Source organism: Macaca nemestrina, chromosome 14 (genome assembly GCF_043159975.1).
Source record: "Macaca nemestrina isolate mMacNem1 chromosome 14, mMacNem.hap1, whole genome shotgun sequence".
Taxonomy (NCBI): domain Eukaryota; kingdom Metazoa; phylum Chordata; class Mammalia; order Primates; family Cercopithecidae; genus Macaca; species Macaca nemestrina.
In genome coordinates this window covers 87,930,148-87,944,484 of record NC_092138.1, presented here as the reverse complement: position 1 = coordinate 87,944,484, position 14,337 = coordinate 87,930,148, and the positions used below count along the sequence as shown (strand labels likewise).

Here is a 14,337-nt window from a genome sequence, read left to right as displayed (position 1 = left end):
AAACTTATTTTTCATGTATTAGTATTAGCCACGCTCTCACTGACCTCCACCCTCCTCTCTTTTCCTTGCTTCCAACCTCAGAAGGCTTTGTTGTTGGCACAGTATTTTAAGGTTGGCACAATATTAGGGATCTCACGTCAGCCCTGTGAATCTGCAACACATTCCCGGGGAATGATGTACTGAGCAAAGGATGCAGGCTTTTCATTCTGCCGACTCTCCAGACACACTGAACGTTTCAAGATTATTGCAGCAGCATGCAGCAGACAAACTTAGGATTCTGGAGCCAAATGTGTGTCTTGTTACTGACTTCTGACTTTTCAGCCTTGGAGAGCAAAAACCCTCTTGAAAGGTTCACTTTTGTCATCTGTTAATGAAGTTAGAAATGCCTAGTTCATTTGCTTGCTATGGCCACCCTGTTAAAAAACAAACAAACAAACAAACAAACAAAACAACCCACTTTATGAAGACCTGTGAGCTTTCTGCAAACTTCTTTTACTTTATAAGGGGACAAGGTAAAGACTGGGACTTAAGTTTCCTGATTTCTTTCTCAGTATGTTTTTCCTCTGCCAGAATTTTTTAAACCGTCTTTTGTTGAGTACTGACTGTATTCTAGACACTATGTTGGATTGCTTTTTGCATTCACTTGTTTAATTTTCACAATAGTCTATTTCAGTGATGAAATGTTAGTCTCATTAAGATGAGAAAGATGAGGATATGAGAAATTTAGTAGCCTATCCAAGATTCCATAGCTGGTAAATGACAGCACAGGTACTCAAACTCAAGGCCATCAACTCCAGAGCCTGTACCATTAACCACTACACAGTTTAGCTGATTATCCAGTCTTCTGTCACATTTTGGGCATGAGTGTACTTGATTGGATGGGCATGTTCTTCATACCTTTGAACTCGACTATAATTGAAATTGCAAGAAAAATCTTTTTTATCCTCACTTTCTGTATGTTTTACACTTGGAAGCTTTGAGAAACTCTTTGCCCCTTACCATGTTTCCCTCTTACATGGAGCTTGCTAAACTATGCATTGTGATAACTGCCTGCTTACTCACGTGTTTCCACAAACCAGCTGTGAGTTATTCAAGGGCATACCTGTGTATTTCTAAATCGAGGCAGAAGGTTTGGTACGGGGTCAGAAAATTACAGTAATAGTAGTAAGAGTTAAGCCAATGACTACCACTTATTAAATGTTTTATGCAGGTCAAGGGCTGTGTGGCATATTTTACATATATCACCTTGTCCAGTCTTCACAACAGCCTTTTTGGTGAATGGTATTATTCCTGTATTACAACTGTGAAGACTGAGCATCGCAGAGAGAATGTCCCAAGTTCCCATTACTGGTGGGTGACAGAGTAAAACTGGGAACTTAGGTCTGCCTGCTTCCAGGTATGACCTTACCCTGGGGAATAAGTAAATCAATGAATGAGGGCAAAGCTCCTCTCTGGCCACTTGGGTTCATCTGTATGTTGTCATGACTCAAAGAATGGGAAGAAACTCAATCCTCCTAAAGATGTTTTCCCCCACCTTCTCCATTCACCCATCCTTCAGAGTGGGATTTGGGACAGAACTTCAGAGGCCACCTGAGGACATGTAGTGGAATGCTGACTTGTGTTAAATGGTTCATGTGAATTACCTTCAGTCCTCTCTTACAGACAGATGGAGGACTGCCAGACAGACGTGGGTGTATTTTGGTCAACTGCCCTTAAAGAGGCATTTATGATGGATTTTTTCATTCTTTCTTTCAACGAGTAATTGAAGATCTACTACTATGTGCTGTGTACCATTCAAATTCAACCAAAAATAAATAAAACCCTGCCCTTCCTTTCATTGCCTCTCAGTGTAGAAATACAATAAATACGTAACGAGGGCTACTCAGTATCAGACATTGAGCTGCATCCTGGGAAAACAGAAATGATTAAGAACACCCTCAATGGGCACTAGGGTGATGGGAGGGAGTCAAACTGTGATGCAATCTGCTGCATGCTCTGGCATATGAAAGCATGAGTCACTGCAAGACCTAACAGGTGGTACTTAACCCAGTCAGAAAAAGCAGGTTTCAGAAAACTCATGACCTACAAGCTGAGGCTTAAAAGACTAGACAAAGAAGTGAGGGAAGGTCATTTCAGACAGAGGGAGCATGAGCAAAAGCACAGAAGTGTGAAATTCTGTGAAGGATACAGGATGGTTAACTGGTTTAATATATGCATTTACACCTGTAATACCAGGCAGGATGTCATAAGAATATATGTATTTCATCTCTTCCAAAACGCTTTCCAGTTTATCTTTGCTTTTCTAATTTTCTAGAGTATTAGAGCTGGGATGGCTGTTAGAAACCATCCAGTCCCACCTACTCACCCCAAAGAGGGGAAGGGATCACGATCACAGTTTGGAGTCTGTGGGAGGAATGCAGCTGGGAAACTGTATAGAGAATATCTGATTGTATAGTGAAGGGGAGGTAGTGGTTTCAATACTACTTTGTATCAAAATGTTTTTTAGGAGACAAGATCTTACGTGAATAATAAAGATCTACTACTTGCAAGCTATTAGCAAACTGTGTTATACCCTGCAATCTCAGTTAATCCTCCACAGATTCTCCCACTTAGGTATTAGTAACCCAATTCACAGATAAGAAAACCCAAGTGACTTATCCAAAGACACATAAGTCAAACAGACATAGGTTTGAGTCATGACCGTACTAATAAAAAGGTCAATAGAAAAACCTATGTCTGTCTAACTTATGGGAAAACGCTGGTGTCTCCAAGCATTCTTTAGCCTTCTCCTTGATAAATTTTTATAGAATTCAGTATGTTATCCCAGGATTTTGACCCTGTTCTAATCTGATCTAAAGATGATTAAGGAAGTTTGAGCTGGGGGTAGTGGGTTAATGCATTCCAAAGAACCAATGTGTTTTTACTTTATTCCTTTGGCATTATCTTTGGAAGTAAAATAGTATCTCTAATAGACACATGGTAAGTAGATGATTTATTTAAAAGAGAAATACGTTTCATTTTCTATAATGGGACTTCTTAAGTAGGTCACCCTATATCTGTCTAGAGGCAAAAAAGAAATATAGACAAATATAGCTAACTATAGAAATATTAACATAGGTATATTTTTACAAATGTGAATACATACATATACACACACGTATACACGCAAATTCTTATTTGTTGTGCCTTTTTCTTTTATTGTTCACACATGTCAATGTATCTCTTCATTTGATTACATGCTGGTATCTTATATAACTTTCCCCAAGATTCCCCAAGAAAAAGTAAGATGTAGATAGGTAACTTCCTCCCTAATCCAGTGACAGAATCTAGACCTCAGTGTCATTGTTGACACCCCCTTCCTTACCAGTAGACACAAGTCTTCCTATCCTGGTAACTGACCTGCCACTTTAACTTACTTCTGGTCTCATCATCTCTCTCTTAGACTAGGGATTCTCAACCTCTCCACTATTGACATTTGGGGCCAGTTAATTCTTTGTTGTACGTGGATGTCCTGTGCATGTAGGGTGTGTACAGATTTCTCAGCTTCTTCCCACTAGATGCTAGTACTCTCTCCCCTAAGTTGTGACAACCAAAAATGTTTCTATTACCAAATGTCTCGCTTGAGACAGTCCCAGTTTCTGAGATAGTGAACCCACAGTTTATTGGGAATTTCCCCCAGTGGAAAATCTTATCATATATATTTTCTATCTGGTTATATGGTTTTAAGCAGTTTCTTTTCTGAGTCTCCATTTTTTTTTTTTTTTTTTTTTTTTTTTTTTACATCTGTATGCTGGGCATAATAATCTAACCTGTAGGGCAGCTAAGTAAAGACATCAACAACTCTAATACAGGGTAGGAAATGCTGAAGATCCTTAAGTGAGGGTTAAGGCGAAGCACTGTGGGAGTGCAGAGGATAATGAAATTCCTTCTGGCTGCACATGGGGAGGGGAAGTGCCTACGAGTTCATAAAGGAGATGCATTGAAGTTAACAGTGAAGTATGGGTGGTATTTGGATGTGTAGATGTAAGGGTGAGGAATAAGAATGAGGGCATCATTCCAGGTAAAGTAAATGGCTTCTACAAAAACACCTCAGGACCGAGAGTTTGGTCCTGGCAGCCACAATGCCATGATGGTGAGAACTGGTGATCCACTGGGCCTTCTCTTCTCCACTCGCCTAATGACAGAGCTAGTGGGAAAGGAGGCTTGGGTTCCAAGTACTCTGAAAAGTCTCCTTTCAGGCCCCAGCTTCCTGGGAGCAGAGAGTTTCATTGTGGTTGGATACTTAGCACCATGCCTGCTCTGTAGCAAGAGCTTAGTAGGGGTGGTTGCGTGGATGGCCAAAGCACACATTTGAAGGGTATTTCAAAAGCATATGTTCGAGACAAGGTTATCCACAAAGATAGATGACGAGGACTTGAACTGTCAAACTACAGGACTCTTAGCTTAGTCAATAGGGAGGGGATCAGTTTCCATGTGTGCCTTAGTTATGGTAAGTAAGATGGATTGAGAATAGTGGGAAAGGGGGAATAAAGCATGGAAGATCATTCAGCATGTATTAAAATTATCATGATGAAATCCATGAAAACTAGGGCATAGGACAGCCATAGAGTAGAGAGAAATGGAAAGTTATAGAAGCTATTTTGTATATCAAATTATCACAATTCACATGTTTCCTTAGCAGCTTTGGAGGGTGTTGGCTGCATATTCTGTCTCCAAAACTATTTTAGGATGTTTTGTGATGTTGGTCCAGTCACTTCCATCCTTTAAGTCTCAGTTTCTTTCTTGTTCCTTTTTTTTTTTTTCTAACACTAAAGACTTAGACTATTTTCTAATAATTATTCCAGCTTAAACATAGACTGGGGCCTGAAAGGAGACGTCTCAGATCACTTGGATCCCAGGCCCCCTTCCCGACTAGCTCTGTCATTAGGCAAGTGGCCAAGAGAAGGCCCAGTGGCTCACCAGTTCTCAGCCATCATGGCGTCGTTGCTGCCAGGGACCAGAAACAAGTGGCGAGAAGAGAAGGACATTACTTGAGAGAATATGCATGTTCACAGCTCTGAGGATTAAGGGCCCGTGTTCTTATCACTGCAGAACAGAGTATTATAAATCCAGTCTTAGAATACCAAATCCCCTTGCGGCTTGGCCGTAGTGAGGGAATATTAAAAAGGCCGGAGACAGAAATAATCAGTTTCCGAATGACACATTGTCAAATACAGCATTTTTCATATTATCCCTTTCTTTCCTTTCTCTAGTTCCTTCTTTCATGCCTCGATATTTTAACATGAAAAATAGATTAAAATGAGGCCAGGCCAAACAGCGTACTGAGTTTGACTTTTTAGTCTCTTGGTGGGGTGGTTTGAAGTGCTTTATACTTTTTATCTCTCTGTATTTTTCCGTTTTTGAGGTTGTGTATGTAAGAAAACCAGCTGAAGGCACTGGCATTGGAGAAAGTCAAAGCAGCAAAGGGGCATACAAGATTTGATAGGTGCTCTGTTGATGCTGGGGTCAGAGCTAAAACAAGGACTTGAGTTTGCCTTCCTCTGGAAAGTCTGGTGAAGATTGTCAGCTTCTGGATGTGTTTATTAAGCACCTTCCCTGGGCTAAGCACTGGAACTAAGGCTGGATAAATGGTAGGGGTAAACAGCAACTCAAGACCTTGAATGGGAAAATGGTCAAACAGATGATTGGATCATGACAGCCAGCGGACTGAAGCCAGGAAAGCCTCACCCCAACCTGAAAACACAGAGATGTTCCCTGGGGAAGTGATCTCCAAGCTTAGACAGCTGAGTAGGCTGAGATCAATAAGTCAAGGGCAGTGCATTAGTTTCTTGGGGCTTCCATATTAAATTACTGCACACTGGATGGCTTAAAACATGAGAAATTTATTCTTTCATGGTTCAGGAGTTCAGAAGTTCAAAATCATGATGTCAGCAAGGTTTGCTCCTCCTAGAGACTCTGAGGGAGAATCTGTCCCATGACTTTCTACCAGTTTCTCATGGTTGCTGATGACCTTTGGCATTCCTTGGCTTGCAGATGCATCACTCAGATCTCTGTCTTCATCTTTATGTGAGCTTCTTCCCTGTGTGTCCACTCCTGTTCTTATGAGGACACCAGTCATTGGATTTAGGACCCACTTTAATCCAGTATGACTTCATCTTAACTAATTACCTCTGCAAATATCCTATTTCCAAATGAAGCCACCTTCTGAGATTCCAGGTGGAGTGAGTGAGAGGATGCTTCAGGCTGAGGGGGTAGTGAGTGCAGAAGAGGGAGCATCACACTTTGGATGATGCCAACTGCCCAGGGTGACTCCAGGACAGGTAGGACAGGTGTGACTTGTGGGGAGTTGGGGAATGAGAAGGTAGCAGGGACCCAGTCATGAGGGGCTTTGGGTACCAGGTGAGGGAACCTGGACATTATTTTAAGGACCCCAAGAAGCCAGGAGAGGGATTTTAACAAGGGAGACTGGGGTAAAAGGATTTGGTTCGTGATAGACATATAGGGAAGCTGAAGGAATGATGCTAGTATTTGTTGACTTTTGTGGTGCCAGATCCTTTATCCAGACCTTTGAATGTCTTATTTAATCCTTAACATAACTCTTCACACTGTGAACAATCAGCCTCATTTTAAAGGGAGCCTACTGCAGTCCAAGGAGGTAAAATGTAACGAACTTGTCACAGCCAACAGCAAGGAGGGAGGCAGGGATTCTCATGCTGGCCTGTATTCCCCCAGGCATCCGGTTGCCCCATCAGAGCACTCTGCCCTTGACACCTCCCACCTTCACCCTTGTCTTGTTCCCCTGGGGAATCTGAGACTCACTGTCAGTAATAGAACCAGAGAAACAGGCTGATCCTGCCTAAAGAGACTTGTAATGGGGAAGGTTCCAGAAGGGGTAGGGGTGCACTTTCTTTCTCACATCTCTTCTCTGCCTCCTCCCTGAAAGCTTCTTGAAATTCCCATAAGGTGATGGTAAAACAGATCACCCCAAGATCCGTCCAGCTTACAACCTCACAAAAGCAACCCCCTAACTAATAGACTGGTGGTATTATTTCTAGAACTTGCAGTGACTTCCTCAGCCTTGTTTGTCTAGGGCTGCCCTGCAGTGAGCACGGTTCAAATCGGACTTGGCATCAGGTCGTCCCTGAGGCCAGCAGGGTCTCAGTTTGTCGCCCTTGGAGACTTCGCCTCTTCTTAACTTGCTTTTTAAAAATTCACAGCCATCCTCCTAGGTCTTTTCTCCCTCCTCAGCTCCCCTGTTGCCCTGTAGCATTTTTTTTTCACTACCTGGGCCTGTGTTTGCTCCTGGTGTGGACTCAGAGGCTGGACACGCTAACCGTGCTGAGCACTAATCAATTGCTCCTGCTTTTCTGTTTGCTTACCTCTGGTGTGGGAAGCCGATAAAGAAGGGAGTATGTAATTCTATGGGTGTGGACCAGGACAGAAGCCTGGACCGGTGCAGGTGGACACAGTCTACACTTCCTTCTTGATTCTGAGTCACTCATCTGCATTCTTTGGGTGAGATGTCTCACTATGACAGAGGCAGCCAGATGGTTCTCTTGAGCTCCTTTGCTTGTGCACAGCACTCTTCAGTTTTTACAGGATATCACAGCTGTTTTCAGATTTGATTTGCACAGCAGCCCCAGGGAGTACCATGAATGAAGATTTTCTTCTATCACAGGTTTACCATGTGCCGGGCACTAAATAAAGTATCCCATGTCCATTAGCTCATATCTCATTTCCCTCGATAAAGAAGTCTATGATCCAATTTTATAGATAATAAAATTGTTAATCAGAAAAATTAAATTCTGTGTCCAAGATAGCCCAGCTTATATGTGTAGCATTAGATTTCAACCTTGTGTTTCTGACCCCAGTCTTAGCTGCTTCTAACTGTGTGATATAGTATTACAAGTATTGGCCAAGTCCAATTTACTGATTAATAAACTGAAGGTCCATAAGAGCAGGCCAAGGTCAGACAGTAAGTAAACTTGAATTTAGAACCTTTTTCCCACATGTTTTGAGACTGTATCCAATTTTATGTATTCCACTACTTTTTCAGGGTCTAGGGAGGGAGGGCTGGTCAGACTGGTGCTTGCAACATTACCTAAGCTGCTACCATGTCTTAGATGATGCCTCCTGAGTTTTTTAGAAGCCCAGCCTAGAATGTCTGTTTCAGTAGTCAGTGGCATGGTGAGCCCCAGAATACTGGGATTCTGCTTTCACCAAGTTCTTGCAATAAAACTCAAATCTGTAATGGGAACCAGGTGGTCAGTGACTCAGCTAGAGGTGATGGAAGCTGAGTTCAGGGCAGGCTGGGGAGTGAGGACAAGGGACCTGTGCCCTAATGGGAAAGCCATAGCCACTAGCTTGGGCTCATATCAAACGGCAAGGCCAAGGGCTAAAGAATCAATGGATCAATAAACTAAAGGGAAGCTCAAGCTCTACCTCCCAAACCAGGGGGTCCCTCTGCCACATCCTTCTGGAAGTTTCCTATGTTGAGAAATCTGTACCTGAAATTGCATAGGTAACTTGATAAGGAAGACGTGAGACTGGACAGGGGCTAATTAGGCTTTTGCTCCTGTCCCTTCTCCACTCCAAGAACAGTTTTAAAGTCGTGCTGGAGCTAGTTTGAATCTCAGTTGCACTATCTTGAGTAAATGACCTTTTGTCTCTGTGCCTCAGTTTCTAACTTAACGTAGGATGATCACAGGTGTAAAGGTGAATGAAAGAGCACATATGAAGCATTTGGTCCAGATTGAGAAGCATTTGGGGATCCAAGGCAAGTTGTGCAGAATAGGTATATAGGGCCAGAAAGTCATCATTCATTCATTCATTCCTTTATTCATTCAACACAGAATCTATACTTGCTGAATTCTGTTGACAGTAACAATAGCTAACAACCTGCGATACCATGTACCCCTACACTATATTAAGTACCCCACAAGCATCTTATTTAGCCTTCATGCCCCAATGAGGTGACATTATGACTCCTGTCGTTGTTTAACCCATGAGAAAGCCAAAGATCTAGAAAGATAAAGTGACCTAGTCAAGGTCACACAGTGTCTAAGCAGTAGAACTTGGATAAAATCATGTCAGTCTGATGCCAACACTTAGCCATTTACTGCTGGAAGGCTCTCGAGGAAAAGGATACAAGGAGGGAAGGAAGGGGCATTAGTAATTGCAGGTGGATGGGTTGGTTAGGCCTCATCTTTCCTAGGTCAGTATTGGTCCTGGGATCTGACCACAGAGTCCAACAACCATAATTGGGATATACTGAGTTGGATGAGGAATGAAGGCCCAGAAACCATGCAAGGCCTTAGCCTCTTACTGAATGAAACACCCAAATGTGAGAAGACAGAGGGTGGGGTCAGGCAAGGAGATTCCCCCAGGGGCATCAATGGGGCAGAATGAAAAGCTTCTCTGAAGAGAAGATGCGCCCATTGCACATCTGGAAGATGAATTTGAAAATAATACTTTCCTTTTCCCTTTTCGTGCGCCCTCACCATCTTTCCTCTTTCTCCCCTTCCCTCTCTTTAGTCAATGAGAATATCTGTTCAGTAACCAAGGGCTGTGCAATGGAGAGCTGGGGTCCAGTCACAGCTCCACCACTTCCTGGCCCTTTTAATCCAACTGGACCTGGAATTAAATCCTGACTGTGTGACTTCAAGCTAGTTTCTTACTTCTCTAAATCACCTTTTCCTCATCTATACAGCAGAAACTAATTTCTATCACATAGTCTTGTCTTGAAGATTAAATAAAATAACATTCAGTAAAGGTGTGAAGGAGAGGGTCAGCCCTTGTGTTTATCAAGGATTAGTGTTGCCCCCATCATTTTCTCTCTTCACTCTCCCTCTCTATCACCTCTCTCCTCTTCACTCGTCCTCATGCCCTCCCTCTCCTTTTCTTATTTCTGAAACACAAAAAAATCCCAGACAAATCATATCATGTCACACAGAATTTTGTGACACAGAGCAATCACCATCATATGTTCTATAGAGGAAAAAAGATTCATTGTTGCTTTTTAAGGTGATATATACAGAATTACCTCTGGTATACACATGCGGTTACACGTATATTTAATAGATTCTACACACACAAATACACATATAAATACACGTACTTATAGCTTTGTTTCATTTGTGCATTTGTTTTTATGTTATGACATCCAGAGAAACTTTCTTGGGGAAACCAAAGTAGCTCACTGCTGAACTCAAGGCAGGGCTTCGGCCCCTGTTCCAGAGCTATCAGCCACACCTGCATACCTGGTCACCAACTCTTAGTCCTCTTATCCACCCAGTCCCCCCACCTCTGTGGAGGTGCTGAATTTCAGCATAGTGAGCTGAGGGTCTTGCAAATAGAACATGCCAGTTTTCTAATATCAAATATAGTCAGCAGGAAGCAAACAGTGTTCTTCTTGGCCTAAACAGGTGTGTTTAACAGCAGCCACCTTTGCCCCCAAGATAACGTATTCACAGCTAACATCTGTCATCTTTGTTAGATGCTGTACAGATAGTTGTCAGAATTTGTCCTTGCCTTCAGTGAGATCATAGCCAAGGAGAAGCCATCAACCACACAGGTGGAATTGAAAGAATATAGGCTCTAGAGTTAAAAAGCAAAAACAAACAAAATAAACACACAAAAAGTAAGGCTCACATATTACTCGGCCACTTACTGTCTCAGTTTCTGGGTCTGTTGATTTTTTGAAGCCTCTCTCTTACCCTGTATACAACAAGGGTGATTCCTCCTGAATCCAGGGGTTACGCAGCAGGCATTCAACAAAGTGTCTTCCAATCTCCCAAACATGAAGCAGAGTATAAAGTGAAGAAAAGCAAGAGAAGTGATGAGGGCCTACCCATCAGAAGAGAGGTTTTTGGCACAGAACAATTGAGGGGAGGTCTGGAGAATGCAAACCTTCCACTTCAAGCTCACGACAGGTTGTTATGGGGATTACAGATGTGTTTTGAAAATGCCTCTGCCCTGAAGGATCTTACAGACCAGGGTATTTCATGAATCATATGAGTCATGTAAGAGATGTGCATTAACACATTAACTTATTTGAAATTAATGTATGATAATGCAGACGCAAACATTTAGGAGTTGGGTGTATCAAAGAAAAAAATGTGTATATATATATGTGTGTGTGTGTGTATATATATATATGTATTTTTTTTTTCAGTTGACCTTGAAATTCTGATTAAAGGAGTCCTAGAAAGGTGCATTTTCATTCACTCATTTACCAAATATTTGTTAAGGACCTACTTTGTGCCAGTTCCCTTATTGAAATTCAGAAATTTAAAGACTAGTGTTTCTGAAAAATGAAGAAAATACAGGTTATGCAGAAATTATGTTTGATTTAATAATGCTATCTTATATTTGCAGCAAGGCGTAACAAAGTCTACTACTGTCTCTTGAGCCTTCAGTTAACTCATTCTACAGATGAGGAAGCAAGGCTGGGGAGCGTAGGCAATTGTCCTTGGGTTGTTCAACTGGTGGGAGGTGAAGTCTGGATTCAGACATTCACCTGTGTGAAGCCTCAGCGCTGACCCTTCCTGACACTGAGCCATCTGTATTGCCCTGACATGACCATTATCCATTTGATTTGCTTCCTATGGCAAGCTTGTGAAGAAGGAAGAGCAGGGATTCGTACTCATCCTTTATACCTATGGAAAGCAAGGCTCAGAGAAGTCAAGAAGTTGGCCCAGGGTCACACAGTTTGTTGGTGAAAAAGTCAGGTTTGAAACAGTGTCTCTCTAGCTTAAGAACTATAGCTGATGGTTCCTGAGGCTCTATGAGCCAAACCCAGGGATCCTGGCAGAGTGTAGTGGACAGGAAAATCCCCTGTGGCCCTCCAATCCAAAGAACAGTGGCCCATTTGTGTGTCCTTCCTTCCTGCTCCAGGGTGGCCTCATCGCGCTGCTGCTGCTGCTGCTGGTGTTCACCGTGGCGCTCTACGCCCAGCGACGTTGGCAGAAGCGTCGCCGCATCCCCCAGAAGAGCGCAAGCACAGAAGCCACTCATGAGATCCACTACATCCCATCTGTGCTGCTGGGTCCCCAGGCGCGGGAGAGCTTCCGTTCCTCCCGGCTGCAAACCCACAATTCCGTCATCGGCGTGCCCATCCGGGAGACTCCCATCCTGGATGACTATGACTGTGAGGAGGACGAGGAGCCACCTAGGCGGGCCAACCATGTCTCCCGCGAGGACGAATTTGGCAGCCAGGTGACCCACACTCTGGACAGTCTGGGACGTCCAGGGGAAGAGAAGGTGGACTTTGAGAAGAAAGGTGAGTCCTCCATGTCACAGCCCATTTTCCAGGGGGCATTTTGAAAAGATGGGAAGAGGTGCAGAAGCTGGGCGGTTGGGGACTACAGGCAGTATTTTCTGGGATAAGCCACTTTGGATTTATGACTTTGGATTTCTGTTGGGTTATCAAGTTTGTCTTCTCTGATTCTTCTGTAGTGATGGGAGAATAAAAGAGTGTAAGTACTCCCAGAATTGGAGTTGTGAGGAGCCTCAGAGGGTATGCAGTCCAACATCTTTCCAGTGTCTCTTGATTACCTCCTTTGACAGCTTTCTCACTACTCGGGAAATAGGCCATCTCATTTCCACACCATTACTCTTAGAGGGGTTCTTCTTATACCAACTTGAAATCTGTATGCATGGTCCTCCATGTCCAAAAGGAAAGTGATCTGATATTCTTTTTCAAGGCAGCTGTTGGGAAATTTGACACAAAAATAAAAGAGCCTGTACATTTTAACCAACCTAAACACCCCAGTTTCTTTAAATAGTCTCATATGAAGCATTTTTCAGACATTTCACCTTCCTGGTCACTGCCGTCTAGATAGAACTTTTTCACATCCTGGGCCATAACACCCAAACTGACACTCTTCTTCATCAAGGTGGGAATGATCCAGGGCTGAGAAAAATGAGATTTTTCCTCCTTCTTGCCAACTGTTATGCTTCTGTTGATGCAGCTCGAGATCCCATTTGTTTGTTACAGTTATTGCTGGTTCATATTAGACTTCTTTTATGTTTTTTTATATTGACAAATAATGCTCGTGTGTATTTATGGAATATGTAGTGATATTTTGATCCATATAATATATGGTGATCAGATCAGGATAATTAGTATATCAATCATCTTAAACATTGATCATTTCTTTGTGTTGGGAATGTTCAATATGTTCCTAGTTATTTCAAACTATGTATTACATTAACAAGCATAGTCATCTTTAAGTGGTACAGGACACTAGAAATTATTACACCTCTCTAGCTGTAATTTTATTTCCTTTAATAAATTTCTCCCTATTCCTCTCTCCCTCCTACCTTTTCCAGCTTCTAATATCCTCTGTATCCTACTAGTAACCTCTAGCATTCTTTTACTTCTATGAGATCAATAATTTTCAGCTTCCACATATGAGTAAGAACATGTGGCATTTAACGTTCTGTTCCTGTCTTATTTTGCTTAATATAATGTTCTCCAGTTCCATCCAGGTTGCCATGAAAGAAAGGATTTCATTCTTATTTATGGCTGAAATGTATTTCATTGTGTATGTATACCACATTTTCTTTATCTAGTCATCTGTTGTTGGACACCTAGGTTGATTCCATATCTTGACCCTTGTGGATAATCCTGCAGTAAGCATGCAGTTGCAGATATCTCTTCAATAAGCTGATTTCCTTTAATTTGGATAAATACCAAGTCATGGGATTAGTCGATATATGGTATTTCTTTTTGTAGGCTTTATAGGAACTTTCAAACGGTTCTATGTAGTGACTGTACTAGTTTACATTCCCATGAATAGTGTATAAGAGTTTTCTTTTCTCTGCATTCTCACCAGCATTCGTTATTTTTGACTTTTTTATAGTAGCCATTCTAACTGAGATGAGATTATACCTCATTGTGTTTTTTGATTTGCATGTACCTGATATTTACTAATGAGGTGCATGTTTTCATATATTTGTTGGTCACTTGTATGTCTTTTGAGAAATTTCTGTTCAGAATCATTTGTTTGTTTGTTTATTTATTTATTTATTTATTTATTTATTTTTGAGACGGAGTCTCGCTCTATCGCCCAGGCTGGAGTACAGTGGCCGGATCTCAGCTCACTGCAAGCTCCACCTCCCGGGTTTACGCCATTCTCCTGCCTGAGCCTCCCGAGTAGCTGGGACTACAGGCGCCTGCCACCTCGCCCAGCTAGTTTTTTGTATTTTTTAGTAGAGACAGGGTTTTACCGTGTTAGCCATGATGGTCTCAATCTCCTGACCTTGTGATCCACCTGTCTCGGCCTCCCAAAGTGCTGGGATTACAGGCTTGAGCCACCGCGCCTGGTGTTGTCC

General features: G+C 42.3%; 1 protein-coding gene across 11 annotated transcripts in view; it reads left to right on the top strand.

The window, feature by feature from the left end:
• Positions 1-14,337, top strand: part of LOC105487111 (astrotactin 2) — a 995,255-nt gene that overhangs the window by 198,806 nt on the left and 782,112 nt on the right. For all 11 annotated transcript variants that reach the window (XR_011612991.1, XR_011612990.1, XR_011612989.1 and 8 more), the window contains exon 3: positions 11,896-12,280. Coding sequence is in view for 7 of the 11 variants with exons in the window: in XM_011750424.3 (XP_011748726.3) it covers positions 11,896-12,280 (385 nt within the window). In the remaining 4 variants the exon portion in view is untranslated. The remainder of the gene's footprint in view (positions 1-11,895; positions 12,281-14,337) is intronic.